At 45.8% G+C, this 24,726-nt stretch overlaps 1 protein-coding gene and 1 long non-coding RNA gene across 3 annotated transcripts; both read left to right on the plus strand.

Annotated features, from left to right (window-relative positions):
• The first annotated feature begins 305 nt into the window (after nucleotides 1-305).
• LOC149290042 (uncharacterized) lies at nucleotides 306-3,200 on the plus strand. Its single transcript, XR_016277263.1, has 3 exons — nucleotides 306-428; nucleotides 1,967-2,146; nucleotides 3,122-3,200. It is a non-coding gene; the product is annotated as an uncharacterized LOC149290042 (long non-coding RNA).
• Nucleotides 3,201-4,019: 819 nt separating this feature from the next.
• On the plus strand, nucleotides 4,020-24,430 carry TMEM120B (transmembrane protein 120B). 2 transcript variants are annotated; one of them, XM_089489685.1, is made up of 12 exons: nucleotides 4,020-4,317; nucleotides 14,064-14,182; nucleotides 14,902-15,018; nucleotides 16,693-16,752; nucleotides 17,231-17,326; nucleotides 18,420-18,509; nucleotides 19,249-19,314; nucleotides 20,373-20,434; nucleotides 20,795-20,887; nucleotides 21,726-21,790; nucleotides 22,554-22,622; nucleotides 23,156-24,430. In XM_089489685.1, exons 1-12 carry the CDS (start codon nucleotides 4,279-4,281, stop codon nucleotides 23,261-23,263), a joined length of 984 nt encoding a protein of 327 aa, XP_089345811.1. In that variant the 5' UTR covers nucleotides 4,020-4,278; the 3' UTR covers nucleotides 23,264-24,430. The 2 variants fall into 2 exon arrangements, with proteins under 2 accessions (XP_089345811.1, XP_089345810.1); XM_089489684.1 differs by lacking the exon at nucleotides 4,020-4,317 and adding an exon at nucleotides 5,462-5,697.
• The last annotated feature ends 296 nt before the right edge of the window (nucleotides 24,431-24,726 follow it).

A 24,726-nucleotide genomic window follows, 5' to 3' on the forward strand; every position in this document is an offset into this window, starting at 1 on the left:
TTTGCATTCCCAGATCCATTGTGGTTTTCAACCAAACTTTCTGCTACTGAGGATTTTTCTGGTCTTTGTTTTGGTGGCAGGCAGGATCATCAAAACAGCTAAGATATTGAGGGGGTGTAAATACTTCTGAGCCAGCATGAACAGTTGGACCAGGACTCTGGAGACCAGGGTTGGATTCCCCGCTAGACCATGGAAACCTTGGGTGAGTCACACACACTCAGCCACAGAAAACCCCATGATAGTGGTTGCCATAAGTTGGAAATGACTTTAAGGTACTCAGCAACAACAACAGATGTACTTCTTTTTTCCCTTACAATGTGAATGTCAGAATTGTATGGAGCAGAGAAGCTTCCACTCGTGAACCTTTTGAATGGGGGAATGGAACCCCAAGAACCGTGTCTGGAGTTCAGAATGAGACTTCCATCTTTGTAAGTGGACCTATGTGTGCAGGTAATAGAACTGAGTAGTCTCACCATGTCTGCCACTGCTGTGACATTAATGCATGCAGGCAGCCATTGCACAACGGTGGAATGACTGATGTGACATGAACAATGGGCTTCAAGGGGCATATGTGTACTCCCCAGTGCACGTCTGTACACTGGCTAGGAAGTGCTGGAGCACAACAGGAATGCCCAGTGCGCATCAGATGTGCCCAATGTGATCAGATATGCTGATGTGTATCAGCCATGCCCAATGCACATGAAATGTGCTCAGCGCACATCAGACATGACTGATGTTCATTGGAGCACGCTTTCTGGTGCCCGGATATGCATCTTCACAAACAGGGGTTTGTTGTGCTTTTGCAATGTAGCAAAGGATGTGATGTGGAGTATCAGCTAATGTCTTTACAAATGCTTTGGGATCCTTCAATGAAGGGAAAATGTGTGCGTCTGTTGAAATCTTCTCACAGTGATCTAGACTGATTTTTCTTTTTCAGGTTAAGATGAACTTGGCTTAGGTCAGGGGTGTAGCAACAAAAGGGCCAAATGCAGGTGCCTGCAATGAAATTTTCCTTCAGCCCTCAAATTTCTAGCATTCCAGCTGAGTGTTTAGAAGTACAGGTTGGGATCCAAGGAAAGGATATGACTGAACAGTAAATGTATACTGGGCAAGTCATCTTAAGGTGCCATGATTTTGCTACAAGCTTGCAGAGCAGCTTTGTGCATGCAATTCCTTCAAATGTATTAATTTCAAAAGCCAAAATGGGGCATTGCCCCCTATAAGAATGCCAAGGGAAACAGATAACATTTTCCATCACAGAGTGAAATCTATTTGCTGCGTTTGCATTATTTGCCTCTTTGGATGCCTCAGCTCCATTTCTAAATGTCCAACTGAAGTTTTAAGTGATTGCAATGCAGTAAATGTGGGGACTGAAGGAAAATTTCATGGCAGGAGGCAGAATTTTTATTTGAGGAACAGTGCTCTCATTTTGCCCCACCCACCCATAACTATACCCCTGGACGCTGGGGGATGAACCTGGCGCCAACTGCAATACCATGGCTCCATTCCCTCCAACTGTCCGAATTTGGCAGGGACAATCTCTGTTGACCTTCTGTCATCCCGTTTTTAAGGCTGATTTTAAACTGTCCCAGTGTCTCCTTCACTTTTTCTCCTTTGACCTCCGCTTATTTCAACCATTGCAAACTGTGTTTAAAAGTACAAAAATAATTTGAACTCAGTTCACTTAGAAGCGGGGAGAGAGGAAAGAATGGGGTGGAATGTTGCCCTTCCCAGGAGGCTCAGGCAAAAACAAACTGCCACAGCCTCTCCTGGCTTGTTTGTTCTTCCTCATTAATACTTTTGCATGCTTGACCACTCTCTGATGCTACTTGGCCACACATTTTGCATCTGTGAAATGTTGGAGGGCGTGTGGGTGTGCTAGTCCAGAATCCTTTGTCAGGTTCTTGCTTGCTATTGATGGAAGGGACGCAAGGAAGAGGTCATCACTTCCAGCCTCTGCCAACAGGTACAAAAGACAAATGGGTCAGACTGGGTGCCGCACGCCACCTAGTGACTACAAAGAAGAAACCAGGATGCCCCAAAACCCAGGATCCATCACAAAAGTACCCCCATGATCTTTGATCAGCTGAATTGTTGAACTGTCTGTCACTGCTGAAGCTGCTTGTGTTTGAATTGGTGGCACAAGGTAAGGGGACATAGCACTGTATCCTGACTGGCCTTCCCAGGGCTTCTTCTATAGATAGTCAATATGTCTTATATCACTTAAGTTCCATCTGCACTAATGCAGTTTGACACCATAGAATCATAGAGTTGGAAGAGACCGCTAGGGCCATCCAGTCCAACCCCATTCTGCCATGCAGGAAATCACAATCAAAGCATCCCCGACAGATGGCCAGTCAGCCTCTGCTTAAAGATCTCCAAGGAAGGAGACTCCACCACACTCCGGGGGAGTTTGTTCCACTGTCGAACAGCCCTTACTGTCAGGAAGTTCCTCCTAATGTTGAGGTGGAATCTCTTTTCCTGCAGCTTGCATCTATTGCTCCAGGTCCTAGTCTCTGGAGCAGCAGAAAACAAGCTTGCTCCCTCCTCAACATGACATCCCTTCAAATATTTAAACAGGGCAATCATGTCACCTCTTAACCTTCTCCAGAGAGAAGGTTTAAGTAGTGTAGCTCCCTCCTACGGCATCCTGAGGTTTGTGGTTTTACATGGTCTTTAGTCATTGTCAAAGGGTGCTGGTGTCTCACACAACCACAAATCCCAGGATTCTGCAGGATGGCCCCATAACAGTTAAAGTGGTGCCAAATGGCTTTATTTCTGCAGTGCAGATGCAGCCTTCCTTCACACAACATGGGCATGGATATACGCTATGTGAAAAGTGAACAAATGCTTGGTCAAGGTGCATAATATCCCACAGTTGTAGTAGTGTACCTTCATGCTGTTTGTCAGTTTATGGTGCCCCCATTAATTTCATAGGGTTCTTTTAGGCAAGGCAAGGGATATGCAATAGTAGTTTGCCATGGCCTTCCTTGCTCAGTCAAGGAAGGCACAGCCCAGAGTCTGCAAGGCCTGAACACCACCTTCAGGGGTCCATTTGGTGAGGACCCGGCGAGGAGCCTTCTTGGTGGCTGCTCCTAAACTCTGAAATTCTCTTCCACAGGAGGCTGGTGTGGTCCCTTCTTTGCTTTCTCTCTGCCAGGAGGCCCAAACCTTTTTGTTCACCCAGGCCTTTGAGCACTAACCATCGGCGGAAGCAGGTCTGTTGTTTTTATCATTATTCCTGTATTTTATCAGCCTTTTAAAACGGTTTTAAAATCATGGTTTTCTTAGGCTTGTGTTTCAACTGTTGTATAAGCCATTATGTTGGCTGCGTTTTGTAAGCCACTTTGGGTCCCATTATTGTAGAAAAGATGGGATGTCAATGAAAATAATAACTGCTACTGTGCTATTACCCTGGGAGAAAGGTGAGCTATCCATAAAAGAAACAGGTAAGTGCAGGTGCATCTACACTGTCAAAATAATGCAGTTTGACCCCACTTTGAGTGCTGTAGTTCCTTCCTATGGAAACCTTGGACTTATTTTACAAGGTCTTTCGCCTTCTCTGCCAAGAAAAGCACTGGCAGCTCACAAAACTAGAAATCCCAGGACCCTGTAGGATGGAGCCATGGCAGTCCAAGTGGCGTCAAACGGCATTCTTTCTACCATGGGTCTCTTGGAGAGCTGCCATTCATGGGGTTGGCATAAATCAAAGCCGACTCGATGGCACATAATAGGAAGCACGTTGGGATTGTGTCCCAAAGGTGCATGTCTAGCATTGCTGGGTGAATAGGGGAGGTGATTCATTTTCACCAGGCGCTGTTCGCACATTTTGAATCTGAGAAGCCCTTCCGAGAAGAAAGTGAAATCTTAGCTAATCTGCCCTGGAATCTGCTTAGGTTTGCTTTGTACCTGATCAAATGACTTCCTGCAGCTAAATTTAGGCAGGCCGCCATGGACAAGACAGCAAGGGATTGAAGGGCCGGACAGAATACCTACGCCCCGTTCCTTTTCTTCCTCGCACCCTTCAGACCTATACGTCTCTCACAGCTTTTGTGACTCAAAGCGTACTTCTCTTAGGAGGAAAGCAACTTGCAACTTGCCTATGGCTGCATCCATACTGCAGAAATCAACTGGTTTGACACTGCTTTAACTGCCATGGCTCCATACTATGGAATTTTGGGAACGGTAGTTTGGTGGGGCACCAGAGCTTTGCTTTGAATTCCATTGCTTTGAATTCGAGTTCAAGTGGTGTCAAACCGGATTATTTCTGCAGGGCGGATGCAGCCTCCGTCTCTCCATCTGCAAAATGGGGATACTGTGAGTAAACTGCTTTGCAGAGTCTTTGTAAGGAGGTCTCCAGGGTTATGTGAAAGCTTGCAAACGTTGAGTAGTGCTTAAGTGTTACTATCTATCCTCCCAGCCCAACTCTGGACTTTCTTTTTATTGTGTGGCTTGAAAACCAGCCTGGAATGAGTTCTGGAACCAGTGATATATTATTGTGGGCTCTCCTGGATAGTATGAATTTCTGCCTTTCAGATTTTCAGCATTTCAGAATTTACTCAGATGCCTAAAACACCAGAGCTGTTCAGTGTATCACAAGTTTGGCTGCTGTTGTCGTTGTTGTGGTGGTGGGCCTCCAAGTCATTTTTGACTTACAGCGACCCTAAGGCGAAGCTATAGGGTTTTCTTGGGAAGGTTTGTTCAGAGGGGGTTTGCCTTTGCCTTCCTCTGAGGCTGAGAAAGTTTGACTTGCCTAAGGTCCCTGAGTGGCTTTCTGTGGCCGAGCCAGGATTCGAACCCTGGTCTCCCAGAGTCCTAGTCCAGTGTCCAAACCGTTCCACCCCACTGAGTGATAAAGAGAGAAATAATAATAATAATAATAATGGTAATTATTTATTTGTATCTCGCCTCTCCAAGCAGATTGAGGTGGCTAACAATAATAAAACACCCTTTAAACACAATAAAACAGTTATCATCATTGTATCCCAAGCCTCCCAAACGCACCCATCCACAATAAAATACAATTAGAGAGAGAGAGAGAGAGAGAGCTGTATATCTATATCTATATCTATAGAGAGATCTTGCAACAAGAACCCAAGCCCTCCCCTTCCGCTGCCTTTCCACCAGGGGGCGCTGCAAACCCGCGCAGCTGTCCTAAGAGCGACGGGGGGAGCAAGAGTTAACCGCAAGGGGAGGGGAGAGGGGGCGGAGCCAAAGGGAAGCCCCACTTCCTTTGGCCCAATCGGAAGCCAGGAGGCCAATGGCCAGAGCCGGACGGGCGCGCCTGCGCAGTGGGGGGCCCCTGGTGTTTTCTAATCGCCCTTTTGCTTTGCTTGCTGCCTGTCGGAAAGGGCTGCAGTCGGAGGGATGGGCAGCTGGGAAGCTGGGTCGGGCTGCGGCTGCGGCGAGGCCAGGCGGGCCAGCAATTAATGGAAGGGGAAAGAAGCCCCCTGCTAGTTGAGTGACAGGGAGGGAGGGCGGGGCTAACGGGGCGGGGCCCGGCGGTGACGTCACGGGCGCACGTGGGCCCGGGCCCAGCTGAGGGCTGGCGGTCCCGGCGGGGCTGAGGGGCTGTGGCGCCTAGTGGGAGGATCGGCGGGGCCGCCCGGCTGCCTCGCCCGCCCCAGCATGGCCCTGCCGCTGCAGAAGTGCCGCGAGGAGTGGAGGGAGCTGGAGGAGGAGTTCCAGCAGCTCCAGGTAGGCGCTTTCCCCCGCTGTCTAGAGTTAAGAGCCATCAGGGTGCCTTCAGAGAAGCCCATCGCAGGCCAAGGAGGGAGAAACAATGGAGGAAAGGCTGCTGTGGCTGCCTCCACACTGCAGAATTAACCCACTTTGACCCCGCTTCAAGCACCCTGGCGCCAGGCTGTGGCATTCTGGGCCCAGCTTTCTGACAGGGAAGGCTACAGACCTGGCAATCCTACAGATCCCAGAATTCCATAGCTTGGAGTCGTGGTAGTTAAAGCAGTGTCCAAGTCTGTCAATTCTGCAATGGAGATGCAGGCCAAGACCTGCTCTGGTGCCTCTACCAGCCGCAGTGCCCTGAATGCCTGAGACGGGAGCCCTGGCGGTTAAAGCGGGGTCAAAGCGGAGGAATGTTGCCGTGTGGAAGCAGCCTAGGTGTTCCTGCCCACAAAGAAGACAGAGAGAGCCTGCATCTCTGCTTCCAGCCGGAGGCCATGTCTTCCACTCTTCTTGGATGCTGGATGGAAGGGAAGGAGAAGATGCCAGCCACAGATGCAGGCAAAACATCAGGAAGAAACTCTGCCACAGAGCCCGAAAAACCCACAAAAAACCATGGATGCCGGCCCTGAAAGCCTTTGACTTCACAGAAGGAGAAGGGCTCAGTCTGGTTGTCCCTTTGACTTCGAGGAAGGACTTCCCAAGGGGATGGAGGCATTGCCCAGCGCAGCAGCACCTCTGAACCCTTGCCAAGGCGGTTCCGGCTTCTTCACAGCCGGCATCCATCGTTTTCTGTGGTTTGTTCAGGCTCTATGGCCATGTTCTAGAAGTGTTCCTTCCTGGCATTTCGCTTGCATCTGTGGCTGGCATCTTCTCTGAAGATGCCAGCCACAGATGCTGGCAAAACGTGAGGAAGAAACGCTTCTAGAACATGGCCACGTAGTCCAAAAACACAACAACCCCAAAATGATTTCTGTGATGCTTTCCCCAAGAGGAGGACTGCATTTCCCCTGGTCTTTCCCCAAAAGGAGCTCAGCATCAAAGAGCCTCACCCCAAAAGTGTTGGAGAGGAATCCTTCTCTATGATCCAGTTGCATCTGGGATACTATTCATGGGAGAGCTTGTCAAGGTGGTTTTTCTCAGCACTCTTGGTCCCAGGATTTCTCATCCGGCTTGCTTTTTTATGACCTTTGGGTCCCCAAAAGTCACTTTTCCACTCTCTAGGCCTGTGTTTTTGCACAGGAGGAGTGCTTTGATACCTATTTCCAGGCTCTGTACAGCTTCTCTTTCTAAGGGCTTGTTGTTCTTGTTGGGTGCCTTTGTGTCCTTTCCAACTTATGGTGACCCTATCAACCTATAACTTAAGGTGACCCTTAAAGGTGAACCTATTACAGGGTTTTCTTCGCAAGTTTCTTCAGAGGGGGTTTACCATTGCCGTCTTCTGAGGCTGAGGGAATGTGACTTGGCCAAGGTCGCCCAGCGGGTTTCCATGGCCAAGCCGGGATTCGAATTCTGGCCTCCCCATGTCCTGTTGTGTATCAAATAACCTTAAGGGTATGTGTGTCAGGTGTATACAAACCATAAATGAATTTCATTTTTAGACTTGGGTCCCATCTCCAAGAAACCTCATGACGTAGTTGCAAAAAGTATATTGTGTACTGTATACAGTATATAATGTGTAACGTATATTGGCCAAAAAGACCATCCGCTTCCATCAGGGAACTTGTGCAGGTGTCAGACACTGGCTGCGTCCGCACTGCAGAAATAATCCAGTTTGACACCACTTTGACTACCACGGCTCAAAGCAGTGGGATTCTGGGAGTTGTAGCTTTGTGAGACGTTGAGCCTTCTTCTGTCAAAGAGCTGTGGTGGCCCCACCAGACTCCATAGCGTTCCAGGACTCCATAGCATTGAGCCATGGATGTTAAAGTTGTGTCAGCCTGGGTTATTTCTTCAGTTTGGATGCAGGCACTGAGAGGCTCAGGAAAAATAAGTGCTTTAAAAAGCACCTCAACAGACAGATGGATGGGAAGGAGGGAGCCCATTTAACCTAGCCTTCCCCAAAGCTAAAAATCATAACTAAGAAATGTGACCCTTAAGGTGGAGACCCCACAGTCCTCTGTACTGTGAGCAGATGGGAGTTGCAGCCAAAATGTATGGAGGACCCTCACCACCCCACAGTGTCAAAATGCACTTTCAAGCAAAATCTAGCTCCCAGATCCGAATCCAGGACCTTCAGCAAGCCAAGCAGAGACTTCACGGTTGAGGTCTGGCCATGGCTGACCTCACAGCTCTGAAGGTTGAGGTGGAGAAAGGCCTTTGGTTGAGTTCACAGTGTCCGGTTGAGTCCACAGTGGCAGGAGGTGGGATGATCCAGTAATAAATTCCTTACCTATTAACACTTTGCCAGATTAAGACGTGTAAAACATTGGAAGGGCCAGGAAAGGTAGAGGCGGCAGGCTGGAATTTGGAACTTTTCTCCACTTGGCACAAGCTGACCGCTTATCAAAACAATCTTGTGCCAAAGCACCCAACCCCCACAATCTAGCCTTGTTCCTCTCTTTAACTTTTGAAGAATGGCCTTTGCTATAAACAGAGCAATCCAAAAGGGCTTTTCCACGTCTGCATCGTCTGTTTTCCAAATTTCATTTAGTCTGGATAACTGTGCTGATCGAAAGAAGAGGTCAGATGGCAGGGGGAGAATCCTTGGCTTCTCTGACCTATTTAGAGAAGGCAAATTGGCCAGATTGGTATTATCTCTTTTCTCTCCCCCCCCCCCCCCCCAAAAAAAAAATTCCCGTCCTTTTTATTGTAGTGTTATTATGGATTAATTTTAAAGCATTTCTTCTCTTCCTGCTCTCAGCTCCTGGAGTAGTTTAAATCAAGTGAATGACAGGAAAAAAATCCAGCCTACATCCTTACAGTTCTTTTTATAAAAAGAACAGAAAACACTAAGAAAGGCCTTCACGAGAGGCCTTTATGTTGCCTGTCGACTTATGGGGAACCCATGAATTTCATAAGGTTTGGCCACTTCCTTCCTCTGAAATATAACCCACAGCACTTGAGATTCATTGGCAGTCTGCCACCCTATTATTATTATTTTTATTATTATTTATGCTTTATTGATATAGCACTGTAGATTTGCACAGCGCTGTACGTACAAACAATAAAATAGATAAGAGTAAACCTGCCCATGGCATACAGCCAGGGCTGGCCCTGCTTAGCTTCCAAGATCAAAAGGGATCTGGTGCCTTTGGGGTGTTGAGGCCCTTTGTTACCACCATAAAAATATTTATCCACCAACTCCAGTAGCTTCGGAGGTCTGAGGAAGCCCATATGTATAAGAACGCAATGATTCCTGTGGCTTTCTGGCACTTGCAGAGGATCATAGTCCAGGGTACGTTGCCCAGAATGATTTGGAGCAGGGGGCTTAGTGCAACCAGTGTGGATGCTTGGCTGCATTTGGAGCTGCTTGGCTGCAGCTGTGGGGCCCCTCCTAGTTTGCAAAAGAACAAGATCAGGTCCCAGGAGGAGAGAAATGGAAGTGCCAGCCTGTTCAGACCTCTGCGGAGGTCATTGATCGCATTCCTTCCTCCGTCTCAGCCAAGGTTTTGTGCTTGCAAAGCGAAATCTGCTTGGAGGGTTGTGTGTGACTTGCAGGGTGGCTTTGTTGCAGGTGATGGAGGGGTGTGCCTCTTGCCGAGGGCCCCTCCTGCTCTCAGTTTAACATTCGAAACCATGGGAACATCGGCACAATCCCCTTGTCAGCAAGTTTTGTACAAGTTGCAATATTTAATCGCCTTGCACTCTGGCTTGCCAGTTACTCTGGTACTGTATAAACATCTTTTCACTTATTCGTCTTAAGTGCAGGCTAGCTGTTGTTCAGAATTTTATAAATGCCCCAAACTTTTACCAGGTTGGCATGCAAAACAATAAAAAGGTTACAATTAAAGAATTTTAAAAACCTGAGAGCAGCTGGTACAAACAGCATCTTCCAAAGAGATCCCTGTGTTAGTCTGTCATAGTGTAAAAAGAGAAGAAGATGGGGGGAAAGAATCTAGTCGCACCTTCGAGACAGATTTACTTTAGTATAAGCTTTTGTGGATTTTGATTCCCTTCTTCAGATGCACTGGTGGAATGCAGCATTAAAACCCTGGTATTTTAAGTGCCACTAGATAGTTATTGGAGTGGGGTCTGAATGCAGTTAGAAAGATTCTCTGAACAGCAGGAAAATCCTAATCTTTGGAGACTGAAAATGCACATCTTTGGCTTCTTCCAGTATGACATGACAGTGTCTTTGGTGAAAGGGTTTCAAAATGCAGGGCACCACCATCCAAAAGTCCCTGCCTCCATTTGCTGCCTTCCTCGGATGATGGGTGCTTGCAGAAGGGCCTCTGAAAGTGACTTCGGTATATGGGCAAGTTTCTCTGGAGACAAGGAGCTCTTTGGGTTCCCTGCTCCCATCTCCTGAAAAGTGTTTTGGTTAACAGCTCTGCATCGGTGGTTGTAGATCACCCCCTTGCCTGCTCTCCCATGGTGAGTGGATGCTGACTCCAGGCGATGTTAGGAACTTGGACAAAACTTGGTTCTTCGTGGCTTGTGAGCCGGGCCCTGGGACTTGCTTCCTCCTACCAGCTCTACCAAGTGGGTTGACTATCCTGCAAACCTCCCACGTTCTTCCCCCCAATACTTATCATAGAGGAACAAGTGATGGATGTAGGCAGAGTATGCCCAGGGGTGCTCTGGCTAGGTTGCGGGAGTCGGTTGTGCTAAACAAGCAAGCATATAACTCCTTGGAATGAAAATTCAGAAGCACTCCTGACTCCCTGAAGAAGTCTGGTGGAGGAGTTGCTTGTCAAAAGTAATTCATTCCTATTACTTGCTACAGTGTTTAAATGTCATTCATTGCCTGCCAGTCCTTTCCGATGCACATGGGCCTCCTGGTTTTTTCCTGCCACTTGAATCCATTCGGTCTTTTACCTTCTGCTCTCTTCACCAGTTGTAAAAAAACAACAGCGGTAGGATGGATTCTTAATCATTCCACAGGGACTCAACCCTAACAGCAGGGATTTAATTTAATTATTTGAATCTTCTTCCTGTTTGTTTTGTGCCACCCAAAGGAATAAGAGACCTGTTTTCAAGGGTCTCTTTTTATTCTAATTTTAGTGATATTTTTTTCAAAAACATCACCGTCATCACGGTTGTTGTCAGGTCTCCCACATTTTGAGATTCAGCATCACCTGCAGGGAAACACACAACAAAAATATGTAAGCTTTCTCCCATAACACAAGCATTTCTTTGTCAAAGGGTCGACCATTCCCTCTGCCATAAGGATCATGGTTCCTTTAGGTGGGGGACTTGGGGTCTGTTTTGCAGGTTTTGTTGTACTTGGCCAAATGCATCTTCGTAAGTGGACTTATGTCTGTGGGAATTAGAATTGGGCTGTGCCGTAATGTCTGCATCTTCCTTGCTATTTGAGACTTAATATGGCAGTCAGTGCAGATCAAGGTGTGCCCACACTACCGAATTAAAGCAGTTTAACTGTCATGGCTCCATCCTACAGAATCCTGGGACTTATAGTTTGGTGGGATGTTCAGCCTGGTCTGTGAGAGCTCTAGTGTCCCACCTGACTACAAATCCCAGGATTCTGTAGGATGGAACCGTGGCAGTTAAAGCAGTGTTAAACTGCTTTGATTCTGCAATGTGGATACAACCCTAGCTAAGCTTCAGAGGAGACAGAATTTTGGGAAGGGAAGATGTCCTCTTGACATGCTTTCAGCAACTGCAGTTGTGGATGTTGGATGTGTTGTTTTCACCAGGAGTGTAAACTGAATGTGAGACAAGGTGCCAGTGAGCTGTAGGGTCAAAGATTTCCCTACTCCATTCTAAAAATGTCCCACAGAACCCAGGCAGAAGGCTGGGAATTAATTTTGTTGGCTTGCAACTCTAAGCATTGATGCAGCGATGGAGGAGTTATAGAAGGATGTCTGGGGAGACCATCTCACCAAAGACCTGTTAAACAAGAAGCTGGGATCTGTCCTTCCAAGTAGGTATCACTTTCGACTTCTGGGTAAACAAATGCTTTAGCCTTTGGCATGCTGAATTGCCTCCACAGAGGTGTCTAGGCTGTCTTATGGCTAACTTCTTGGAATGCTCTTGTCCTTCCTTTGGAAGATGATGCCTTTGAGGTGTTGTTTGGAACACTTCTAGCACCCAGAATGACTACAGTCTCTTTTGAATGCTTAACCTTTCAATACCACATAAATCAGCTTCATGAAATGGGAGTCTTAGTTTTAGTATATGGGTTTGAGCAGCTCACCCATCTGATTTGAAAAATGGGGACCACAGGGCAGGGGGCAGAATTCTGCACACATGTGCAGGAACAGTTGTCGCGCCTGCACAGAGGCAAGCTTTGGCTGGCATCTTTTGGTTTATCCCAATTGTAGTAGGCCTATTCAACCAATTGTTAAATGTGGAGTAAACATGTAGACAAATCTAATGGACGGAATGGGTCTGCTCTAGGCGGAACTAAAAGAATGCAGGCCTTTAGCTGGAAGTTAGCTTTTCTCTTCCCTTGCAACTGCAAACAAATGCAAAGTGGCGATTGTGGAAGTTTGAGGGGGAAAGTTTGGTTAATGTTTAATTTGCCTTTTATTAGGGAACAGAGTCTTGAGCTTTTGAATATGTCTGTCGGTGAAGAGAGACGGTGCAAGGAGAGGGGTTGATAAGCTACTGGGTTGTGCCTGTGGGTTTCAGTGAGACCCTCTAGAAAAGTATAACATGTCGGACAATAGGTATAGACAGAATATTTGGTGTCATTCATTTCCAGGTCAAAAAATGGGTTTCCCATTAGCCAGTAACCCATCAATATGAAAAAATAGCCAAGTTTGAGAGGGTGGGGGTGAGTCGATGTCTCCCAAATACATTTGTTTATGTGGAAAGTTTACACATTGTTGTTAGGTCCATGGGTATATGTGTGTGGGTGCCAGCTTGCCTGTCTGCGCAACCAATTCTCGGAGGGGGTAGTGTTGCCTCCCCCTCATACTAATGGCAGCAAGATCCCTCCTTTTCTATTTATATATTTATCTAGCCTCTGATCCTGGAATGAGATTGTGCTGGCAGTGCCATTCAAACCAGCTGTTCCGAAGAAACAGATGGCAAAGGAGTGGAGGGGGGGATTAGACCTTTGGAATGGGGTCAGAGGTGCCTGCCGGACAAATAGAGAAATCTGCTTGGAGTATATAAATGATGGCTTTCCTTCTCTGGTCTCCTTTCTGGATTTTTGGATGCTGGTGTCCATTGACTATTGGACATCATCCATGCATGTTTCCTCTCTCGTGACCCATCCAGATCCAGCCCTCTGAGATGCCAGGCTGGGTTGGGGCTGACCTTGGATGCCGTCTCAAGCGGCAGCTGCACTTGGCAAGCTCAGAGTATATGCCAGCAAGTTGGCTTGTGACCGCAATGGATTTCCTCAGTGGCTGTCTCCTTGATGACCTGCCCCTGAGTACTTGGTTGAGTGTCTTCTGGGTGATCTTCAAGTTCACTTTCTCGCGCTTGACCTGCAAACAGCACATTTGGACATTGATGTCTGCTCCTCTCAAGTGGTGGTTCTTAGACCAATGCCAGTCCCTGAGCCATTGGCTGCCAATCCCTGGAGAGTTTCCAGGAAAGGAACAGTGGTAGCCAATAGACAGAAATATGGTGCCAGTCTCTGGCATGTTGGGAAAAAATTAATAATCTCTGGCCCTACTCATCAGACTGAGAAGTAGTGAGGGTGTTGTGTATGCTCCAGAGACTAGAACATGAACCTGTCAATTCAAATTACAAAAAAAAAAAAAAGATTCCAACTAAACATTAGGAAGACTGTAAGAGGGTGTTTTGGAGGGTGGTGGGCTCTCCTTCACTGGAGGTCTTTACAGAGGTTGGATGGGTGGGCATCTCTTGGGAGTGCTTAGTTGTACATTTTTGCACAGTGGGGGGGGGGTAGATTGGATAGCCCTTGCCACCCCTTCCAATTCTTATGAATCTGTGTCTGCCCCTTCAGTTTAACACCAAAGCTAGGGGGCATCTTCTCATTCAACCAAAGTACAGTGCTGTCAAGGCCCAGACCTACATCTGGAATGTACTCTGCACTTGAACTCCTCCAATACACTAGCATGGCTGCCCCCACCCTAGCACCCTCTGAAAGCAGTGGACTCTAAGCCTCATCATCCACAGCCAGGCTGGGAGTTGGGAATCCAGTGTCCCTGGAGGATACCAGAGTGGTGGCAGCCACACTGTTGCTCCTTACACGTATTGTCTCAATGTTGTTTGCTGCCATTTTTATATCTCTGAATGCTTTTTCCCACCAACCTATCCCAATTATCAATTTCCTTTTTCAGGAAGCCCACAAAATCTACAAACAAAAGCTTGAGGAGCTGAACACCTTGCAGGCCACCTTCAGTAGTTCCATACAGAAGCAAAAGAGGGGATTGAAAGACTTGCAGCGCAGCTTTCAAAGGTAATGGGGCAGAAGAGTCCTTGCTTGGGCCGCCTTGCTGGTCAGTTTCCCCGAGGTGTCTGAGAATGTTATGTTATGTTATATATCAGTTTAGGATATTATGGAGGCTTGCATCTTAACAGGTCTTTAAAACATGAAAGTCGAGTTTTTAAAATCTGTGAAGATGGGTGAAGAGCCATTCCTCCTCCTTCCCTTCCCAGAGACCATAATGTTTCTTTTGGAAAATGACCACTTTTATTGATGGGAGGTGGAGACTGGTGGGGAGGGCAAGAGAATCCCGACCATCATGATGTTGCGGTGGTTGAATTCAGCTTTAAAAATGAATTTATGGCAAGACTCTGGTGAGTTTGTGGGCCTCATAACAGATTCTCAGGGGCCACATGTGGCCCGTGGGACATACTTTATTCCCCCGGGCTACATCAGGGTGCTTTATATCACACATTGATTCCTTTAAACTACGAAGAGTCTTGCAGCATCTTACAGACTAAGAGACCTTGTATAGTGTGAGCTTTTGTTGGTTACAGCACCTGTGAAAGCTTCTGCTTTAATAAATCAGTCTCAAAGGTACCACAAGACTCTTTTGGTCAGGTTGGCACAGACTGGTGCAGTCCATCCACTGAAAATTGATTACGTTAAACTGCTGCAACCCAGAAGAATTAGAGGAAAGTGTTGCTGTTTTTAAGCACCACTTATTTCTGATTGTCTTCCCAACTTCACAGATGCAAACACAACTGCAGCTTGGAAGAATTGGAGCTCATACAGCAAATCAACAACCAGATCAAAGACCGTCAAAATGTCTTCTTCGATATGGAAGCCTATTTGCCCAAAAAGAATGGGTAAGTGCTTCATTAATACGAGAGCTGTTCTTTCTGAAACCTGGGCTTTCAGTAATTGAAACCGTTAACAGTTCCCACAAGCACATTGTTCAGCAAGAGCAATGCATGTGACCTTGTTATTAGAATCCACTCTGCACATTCCCTGGGGCCTGTCATCCCCTGACACAAAGTGAAATGTTTGCCTAAGGTCTCTCAGCCTAGATGCTTAACATAGATCAGGTCTTGTATGCAGGTGTGCCTAGTTGCAGGTTTACTCTCAGGAGAGGATGCCTGTAAGGAACAATCAAGGATACAGATTATTAGTAGAATCCAGGGGAAAATGGGGGGCTCTCCAACGTTCCCAGCTTGGAAAAGTTCTTTTTAAAAAGATTACAACTCCCAGAATCCCAAGTGGTCTTCCTGGCTGGGAAATCCTGGGAATTGGAGTCCAAAATAAGGCATTATACTACAATTTTGCAGCAACAGACCATTCTATGTTGGTGGAACATGTTCCTCATGGTTGACCTGTATAGACAAGATCTGAAATCATGTTAAGAGTTTTAGCTTGAGGAAAATAACATATGTTCAAGTGACTTTTCAAAAAGCATATAACTATTTTATTTGTGTAGCAAACAGAAAAGGCTGGTATGATGTTCCCGCACATGGAGGAGCATAAGGTGGTGGATTTAATTGTCATTTGAGACTGGTACAGCCTGCTGTGTGCTTGCTTCTGCACCTAACTGAGGCCTACTCAGTTGCACACCTAGTGTGTGTTGTTTCAGATCAAACATTAGCAGAACCCAAGGAAGAAGGGGAAATGTTCCATGATCACAGTTTTTGGAAGCATTCCCTTTTTGGCCTATTATTATTATTATTATTATTATTATTATTATTATTATTATTATTTACTTCTATCCCACCTTTCTCAAGGCGGCCTACAACATCCCAAATCCCCCCTCCTCAAAAGGAACTCTGCCAACCACTGCCACTGTTAGAAAGGGTGATGGTTCAGGTTGACATCTCCATCAAGCTTGTTATGAAAGCTCAAAGCCTTATTGGCTAAATGTGTTTTTTTTAAAGATATGGATATGAAACTCTGTTTTTGGAGGAGACCAAAGGCCTCTCTTGTCCAGCGGTCTCTTCCCAAAGGAGCCAACTAGGTGACCTAATGGGAAGGTCCACAAACTGGATCTGAATGCAAGCAGAACTTCCTGCCATGTTCCACATCAGCTGGTACTGAGAGGCAAACTGCCACGAATACTGAAGAAGATGCACAGCCATCACAATTACTAGCAGTAGTCATCTCCTCCATCAGTTTCTGTTTCCCCATTTTAAAGTCATCAGTGCAGCAAATTCCATGGGTTAACAGTGTGCTTTTGTGAAGAGGTCATTCCTTTTATCTGTACTGAATCTCTCACCATTAAGGTCCATCATGAGGACACCGTCGCCTGTGAAGGCCATTTTGTCGCTCTCAAAGCCCTCCACTAGCCCTGTTCATTGAGCTGCTGTCGCTTTCTACTTTAAAAACTATTTCTGATGTACGTGCGTCATAGAAAAGCTCAGGATGCTCCCTCTTATGCTGGTATTTAAATGTAAAATATGAAAGTAACCCAAGGCACAAAAATACACTCTGAAAATACAGACCTTGACATGAACACTTCGCAGATCTGATGTGCTGTGCTCTTTCCTTTTCAGGTTGTACTTAAATCTGGTGCTGGGAAATGTGAATGTAACCCTACTAAGTAATCAGGCCAAGTAAGTTGTTGCTTTTCCACTCTTCTGGGTCAGAGATAGAGAGATGTTGTACTTGGGAGAATCTACTTGAAAGAATCCCAAGGTCCACTGACTCTTTGTTTAAAGATAATTCTGAGCCTAGAATTGTTTGGAATTATTTGAGTGATGGACTGGAACTCCAGAAACAAGGGGTTCAAATTCTCACTCAGCCAGACAAAATCACTGGGTGATCTTGGGCAAGTCACACACTCTCAGCCTCAGAGGAAACCCCCTCTGAAGAAATCTTGCCAAGAAAACCCCAGGCAAAGATCATCACTCAGAATCAACTTGAAGGCCCATAATGAAAATTACCATCCCTGAATGGAGATCACAGATGGTTCACACAAAAATATATCCCTGGTCACCTTAGGCGTTCATCATTTCAGTTGTTTAATTAAAGGCAAGTTTGGTTTTCTGTCTCTTTGTTGGTACTAAAAGGCTTTCCCTGATTTTGTTCTAGGTTTGCCTACAAAGACGAATATGAAAAATTCAAACTGTACTTGACAATAATCTTACTACTAGGAGCAGTCGCTTGCCGATTTGTTCTTCATTACCGGTAAGGCTGCATCATTGTTTCCCAGGGAACAGTGTTAATGTTCACCTTACAGTGGAGACAAAGTATCCCTCTTTACCTTCGGCTGAGAATCATATTTCAGTGAGCAAAGAGATTCTGGCTCCAGCTGGGGAGAATGAAAAGCCCAGTTTGTGGTACTTTTACTCAAGCCTTGTTGAGGTGGTGCCCACCAGCTGTAGCCCTTTCTGGACAGAGATAGGGTGCCCTCTGCCTCAACCACCCAGAGGGGATCAGGCCCCACTGGTTCTCTCGCACCCAGGACCTGTGAATGCTTCATTTCAACAACTTAAGACAGAACATTGATTTTGTTTTTGCTGTGGTTAAACAAGCAGGAGTCAGTAAACTTCACAACTGACTGCTAATCACTCAGAGAGCTGTCAGTAGACTCCATCTCGCTTCTGCCCACCAGATTGTACACTGAATTTGAAGAGGTGGGGGGGGGGATACAGGTTAGGCCATTGAGATCAAAGACACTCCGTGTGAGCAGACAACACTTGGGAGGGCATCCCTAAGGGGTACAGAGATGCTTTGTATGCAAAAGGTTCAGTCTGTGGCATCTCCAGGTCAAAAAAATCAAATTTTTGGTGGCAGCAGCTGTTTACATTGCCTGTTGTAGGCAGGCACACACAGCTACAGTCAGACAGACTGGAGCTGAATCCCACTCTTTCCCAGCTCAAAGGGTTCTGCTGGGCCCCTACCAGTGTGGCTTTTCCGGTTGAGTGGATTTGTCTATGTCTAATGGGATCCTTTCACTGTATTACCCCAAGGCGCCTCTGCAAATTGGATCATGCACCACTTCTCTGGCACATAGGCCTCTCCCCTGGAAGGCATTAGCACCTTCTTGTTTAACATGCCTGCCTCCCTTGGAAATTCTCCTCACTTTCCACAAAGTATCTGGAGAGGTCCAATGCGGAGTGCTTTACCCCATGTTTGTTTTTAACAAGATAAGAAACAAGAGTGAAAAGGTGGTTGCACCTCAGGAGAGTCTGTGGCACAGTGGCTAGCAGGTTATTTCAGGGCAGTGTTTTTGCTTAGGATCTGGATGTACAAAAATGTACCCTCTTTTCTCCTGCAGGGTGACTGATGAAGTGTTCAACTTCCTCTTAGTGTGGTATTACTGCACGCTGACGATAAGGGAAAGTATCCTCATCAGCAATGGCTCAAGGTACTGGTCCTCAAGATGGGTGGAATGCTTTAGTTGCCTCCGTGAAGGGGAATGGACTTGACTGCTGTGAGAACTGAGTAAAATGCCCTCCCAAAAGTCTTTGCTCTCTGGTTTGATAAGCTGGGGAATCCACATTTTAGGGACCAGAGTTCCAGTGGGGTGGATACCTGTTAAATAATAACACCCTGTAAACATGTTCAGGGATAGCAAAATAACACAAAATCCACAAAGTGATACCTTTCTTGGCCAGCCAAAAAGCACAAAACACATTGTGCAAATTTTGGAAGCTCTGCTGGCTGCTTCGTCAGGCGAAAGATGTTAAAAAATCATTGGGGGGGAGTGATGGTGTTGGGGTCACAGGCCCACATTTTGTATAGATGTTATAATTTCTGTAGTGTAGATGTGTATTGTTGAAAGCAAGAGAGTCTTGAGAAGCAAGCTTTCAGTTTCAGTTGGCTGCTTCATGCATCTAATGCTCCTTCAGTGGTGGCTGGGGGCTTCCTGTCCGTGTGATAGATTTGCCTTCGAGTCGCCATAGGTCACAAATGACTTGAAGGCACACAGCATCAATCATTTAGAATGGTCAGCCAGAGTCCTCTCGTCCCTCACCAACCTGCAAACCCCAGGATTCCATAGGATGCTGCTACGGCAGTTAAAAGATGTCATTTCCAGAATGTAATCCTGGTTTGTCATTTTGTAATGTATGATCTGGCCTGAAACTTTGTCCTCTTCCTTTCAGGATTAAGGGCTGGTGGGTGTCTCATCATTACGTCTCTACTTTTTTATCTGGTGTTATGTTAACATGGTGAGTTCTTGACCTTTTATAATTTGGAGGCATTATGAGCATTGGAAACGCAGCAGCGCTAGGGCCTCAGACCTGATGGTAGTCCCAGTTAAAGCAGACCTATTGAATTGACTCTTGAATGATGAATGTGCATCCTACTGATTCTGTGAGTTTCCTCTAGTTGGGACTAATAATTTGAGCTGATGACGGCAGATTGTTTGAAGAAATATTAAGCCCTTGGTATCCACTGGGGTTTGGTTCCAGAACCCCCATGGATACCAAAATCTATGGATGCGCAAGTCTCATTAAATACAGTGGCATAGTAAATTGGTGTCCCTCATATAAAATAGCAAAATCAAGATTTGCTCTTTGGAATTTATATATCTTTGGAATATTTTCAAGCCATGGATAGTTGAATCCGTTGATAAAGAATCAATGAATATGGAGGGCTGACTGTATATATAAGATAGCGCTGAAGGAATAAAGTGGGGGTTGCATTAAAAATGTGCTTTGAGGATTTCAAAATGTAAAGAAAGAGCACTTAGTAAAGTCTTTCCTGGACCATTCCATTCAGATGTGGGGAGAAACCACGTTTAGTTAGTTTTGACATTGATGGTTCTTTCACACAACAATTATAGCAGTTTGATACTACTTATAACTGCTATGCTTACATCCTACAGCATCCTAGGATTTGTAATTTGGGAAGAGACTTAGAATTTTCAGCCAGAGAACCGTAGTGCCTCATGAAGCTATAAATCCCACATTGCCATAGGATGCAGCCAAAGCTGTATCAAAGTGCTGTAACTATGTGGTGTGAAAGAGACCTTAAATGACTGTGTAGCATGAAATAACTGCCACTTTGGCAAGCTCCTACAAGCTGCTTCTGCACACCTGAAGACAAATTTTAGAAATGCTGTTCATTGTTGGCTTAGCAAGCTCTTCTAGGATTTGTTTTCTTGCCTTGTTGTTGATTCCATTTTAATTTCTCAGATGGGATTATGATATGTTCAGACACAATGTCCACGGGAGCAAAAACGTCATTGTGTGTTGTTGTTTTTATCTCTCTCTCTTCCTCACAGGCCAGATGGTCTTATGTACCAAATGTTCCGCAACCAGTTTTTAGCTTTTTCCATTTTTCAGAGTAAGTGTTTTGGCAAGTTCTGTCCAATAAATATGGAATTCTCAGTGTATGCCATGGGTGAAGGAACACTTGGTGGGCCGTGGGTTCCATGCGGGATCTAAGTATGAGGAAAGTGGCTTTCACACAATTGAGATGCAGCATTAACTTGTTATTTCATGTAAAAAAAACCTTCATGAAACTCAAATGAGTGCCTGAGAAAAGAAGCTTTATCACAGCAAGTCCATCAAAGGGCTACAAATGGCCCACTCCAGGTACAAGGTGACTAAGAAGAGCAGACCCGGGGTAGGAGACCTGAAGAACATGATGCACTTTGTGGACAGTACACCAGTTAAAAAATGACCCCCCTTTGATTTCCTTCAGGTTGTGTCCAGTTTCTACAATACTACTACCAAAGCGGCTGTCTTTACAGACTTCGTGCGTTAGGGGAAAGAAACCAGTTAGATCTCACTGTGGGTGAGTTGCATGTTCAGAACTCATTTCACATTACAGGACGATGCCTGATTCCAGCCCAGGGGTGTTGTTCTGAGAGGTCGAGGGCAAAAAGTGGACATTGCCACCCCAAAAGAATCCTGACCCCCCTATCCATGAAATTGTCCTTCAGCCCCTGAATTTGTAGTGTCACTGTCACTTAAAACTTCAGTTGAGCCTTTAGAAATAGGGGCGGCAGAGTGACCCAGAGAAGGCAAACACTAGGGTTGAGATCCTATACCTGTGTCAAGTTCAGGGATTCAGGGAGCTCGCTGTGTTAGTTCAGAATATTAGTATGCAAAAAGGTCTTGCTTTCATAGACTTGGTCTACTTCCTCAGATGCCTAGCAGACCAAGTCTACGAAAACTCATGCCACAGCTTCTTTTGCAGTTGATCTCAAAGGTGCTGCAAGACCCCCTTGCATGCTCTCTCTGTCTGGGGAGTTTTACAGCCCTTGCGCACAATGGCATGTATAAACATGGATCCTGGAAGAAGCACTACCACCAATTTCAGCACTACATGCACGACTCTGCGTCCGTAACTTTGTGTATATTGTGCACCCAACAAAAATGTCCAGTCATGTCAGTAGGTGAACTTTTGCTTGTATACGATAAAAACAGCAGCCCACTCTAGATTTTCTACTTAAGTCACTTCCTCCCAGCTTTTAAAAAATCCTCCTGAGTTCCTTTATACACATTTTTCTCCTTGGGTTTGGGGTTCATTTGGCCAGAGAGCCACTCAAGAATGCAAGAAGTTAGTGTGCTTGGCTTCTGGGATGCTTGTGCTGCCTCACTCAGCTGTGACATTTTTGATCACTTTCTAGAGGGATTTCAGTCTTGGATGTGGAGAGGATTGACCTTCCTGCTTCCCTTCTTGTTCTTTGGGCATGTAAGTTGGACACCATCTTTTCTTCGCAAAAACTATCAGGGTGATGGTGCTGCTGTTACAAGAAACAGAGGCTAGGTTATGGGTATAGTTTCGTGTGCTCTACAGTGCAGGATGGTAACATGAATGAGTTGGCAACCTGTTGCATAGGCAGGTGAAAGTCCAACATACGCCTTCATATGCTGCCTTTTGACCTTCACAGAATTCTTTTCCCTCTGAAATGATCCATGACTATTCAGTGGCTGGTGGGGAGTGGTGCAGATCAGAGAAACATCTGGCTATGTCCCCATAAGCCAGGAGTGGTCAAAGTACAGTATGCAGCCCCCCAGGGCCATTTTTATGGTCCCTGGGTGTCAAATGTTTTTGGTGAAATGTGTAAAAATACCCCCTACAACCACCCGATAATCCTGTACTACCTCCCAACACCTGTGTTTTTCTCTGTAATCCCTCTCAAAGTTGTGACAGAAAGTGATGCAACATGACTTCTTGTTGCCATTTTGAGAAGGACTGCAGAGAAAAATGGTTTGTTGTGGGGAGGTGTGACCCACAGATGGGCTGGAGGGGACATTGCATCCTGGCCCTCATGCAGTTGTCCATACCAGAGCTAAACAATGAGTGTGGGAGAGAGAGAAGCCAAAGTGCAGTTCCACCTGTGGAACTTTTATGCTACTGTGCGATAAAGGATTTGGCCAAAGTCTTGATTAAGATGACTGTTCAGTTCTCTACGAGTCCTGTTTTTTAACTCTTCCTTTTTCCTCCCCGTCAGTTTTGGCAGCTCTACAATGCTATCACACTGTTTGAATTGTCAAGGCATAAGGACTGCAAGGAATGGCAAGTAAGTCTTTTCCTTTTATCTATTCCTCTTTATCCTAATGAATTGGGCTGCTTGGTTCTGTGCATGAGACATCCTAAGGCCAAAATCCTGTTGGTGAATCCCGACTGGAGTAGAGCCATTGAATCCATTGTTGAACGATGAGTTCACACATATATAAGTCCTGTGGATTCAGTGGCTCTGACATCATGTCACTCCCTCTTGCCATTTTGAGAGGGAATACAGAGGAAAATGGAAGTGTTTGGGGTAATACAAGGTGCTTGTGGGGGCTGGAGGATATTTTTGCATATTAATGCATTTGCAGGGCTTTCTGTATGTTCTGGTGGCAAAAATTGTCTGTAAATTATGCTGGTTTTTAAAAGGGCGATTTCAGGAGCCACAAAGTGGCCCGCAAGCCATACTGTGCCCATCCCTGATGCAGCATGACTAGTAGGTCTTCATAGCCTTATCTTCCATGAATTTTTCCAGTCCTATGGATTATTTCTGCAGTGCAAATGGAGTTTGTATCTCACGCATCTGTCCCCTGCTCTTTTCAGGTTTTTGTGCTGGCTCTCACATTTCTGGTGCTCTTCCTTGGAAACTTTCTGACGACTTTGAAAGTTGTGCACACCAAATTTCAGAAGAACAAACTGAAGAAGTTGTGAAAAAGGAAAACTGTGCTGATAGACGCTAGAAGTTGGGGTCTGTTTTCTTTTTCGCTCTTTCCTCCACTGTGATTCGACTCATACCCCAGACGGTCTTCCTGCTTCAATATTGACCCCACACTAAGCAAACCATGGAGGAACGCCATCCGCATCATGCCCTGAAGTCTTCCTCAACTGACTCATTCTGGAAGTGCTGCTCTCTCCCAGCTGATAGTATATTACATTCCCCCCAAGCCTCTGCTCTTTCCTGGGATGCTGGTCCTTACTGAGAAAAAGACTCTCAGGAGACAAAAGAAAGACCATAATTCTGGAATAAAGCTTTGATTTAGTGCTGTCTTAGAAGTTCCAGATATTGGAATCTTTCTGGCTACTCCCAAGCTACTGCGCATGGTGTGTTCCACCTAGAGCTACCCCTTTATTGGCTGCGTCTTGGAAGCTTATGAGGCAGGGGTGGATTCCTATAGGGTTGCATTGGCCTCTCCAAGGGAATTCAGAGGGCTATACCCCCAATTTCTAAAAGAAAATGTGTTGTGCCTTTATGGGACACGGTAGGTGTTTTCACAACGTTTTTGGCCCTAGAGAAGTAGGGGTTTTTTTTTCCTACAAGAAATGATCTGGAAGTTAACTTCTGAGTCACTTCCTTTTGGAAAAAAGCCTCTTCTCAGCCCAGGATGGTCAGATCAGGCCCAAAATGTGCCAGAATTGCCTCCCGTGCCTTTTAGGGGTGTTTATGGACTAAAAAGTGGGGATTGTTAAAAAAAAAACCAACAACTTGAGGGGGCCTATGTTGCACATGGACCCTACATTCCCCTCCTGCAGTAGCCATTGTCTGGGAGCAGGACTGGTTGAGAGTGTTCCCCGATGCTTGCTCTTCACTTGCGGTCCATAGGAAACATTTCCCGTGGGCACATATAGAGACTGTTTGTACTATGCAGATACGGGCTGATGGGGGTCTGAGCCTCTTCACTGTATTCTCTTCCAACTAAACCAGCTTCCAGGGCATGACAATGGGGGCTGGAAGGAATTAGAAAGTCTCTTGAAATTCAATGGATGCTGTCACTTTGCTAGCAGAAAGGTCGAATGAATGTTTTCAGTTTCCGTGGTCAAACCTGTTAAGCCTTGAGGGGGAAAGGAAAAGATGGCCAATAAAGAACTGCCTCAGCTGTGGAGTGGTTTATAGTTTTCTGCAGCCTCCCCATGGTTTGGAGCCATGTTCTCAAATCCTATCCATCCCTCCTTCAAATGCACCTGGAAGGTGTATAGAAAAATGGTGTAGCTGTTTCCTTGCCCCATTTGCAAATCTGTAGGCCAAACGCCCAAGAACAGGCAAAATGAGTGGGCAAAAGATGAAAACATTTCTGGTCTCAGTGGCAAACATACCACCTACAGTAGCTTACTCAGTTGTTACTAGAGTTGTGGGTGTACTTCTTATTCTCCATATTTTTAGGCCACTTAAAATATCT

This window comes from Sceloporus occidentalis, unplaced genomic scaffold, assembly GCF_023333645.1.
Source record: "Sceloporus occidentalis isolate IW3139 unplaced genomic scaffold, rSceOcc1.0.p SCAF_41, whole genome shotgun sequence".
Taxonomy (NCBI): Eukaryota; Metazoa; Chordata; class Lepidosauria; order Squamata; family Phrynosomatidae; genus Sceloporus; species Sceloporus occidentalis.

Bases quoted from the DNA above. Each gene is read 5' to 3' on its own strand.
- TMEM120B (XM_089489684.1), top strand. From the start codon at position 5,629: ATGGCCCTGCCGCTGCAGAAGTGCCGCGAGGAGTGGAGGGAGCTGGAG. The intron at 5,698-14,063 runs GTAGGCGCTTTC...TTCCTTTTTCAG, and splicing joins AGGAGTTCCAGCAGCTCCAG to GAAGCCCACAAAATCTACAA. The intron at 15,019-16,692 runs GTAAGTGCTTCA...TTTCCTTTTCAG, and splicing joins TATTTGCCCAAAAAGAATGG to GTTGTACTTAAATCTGGTGC.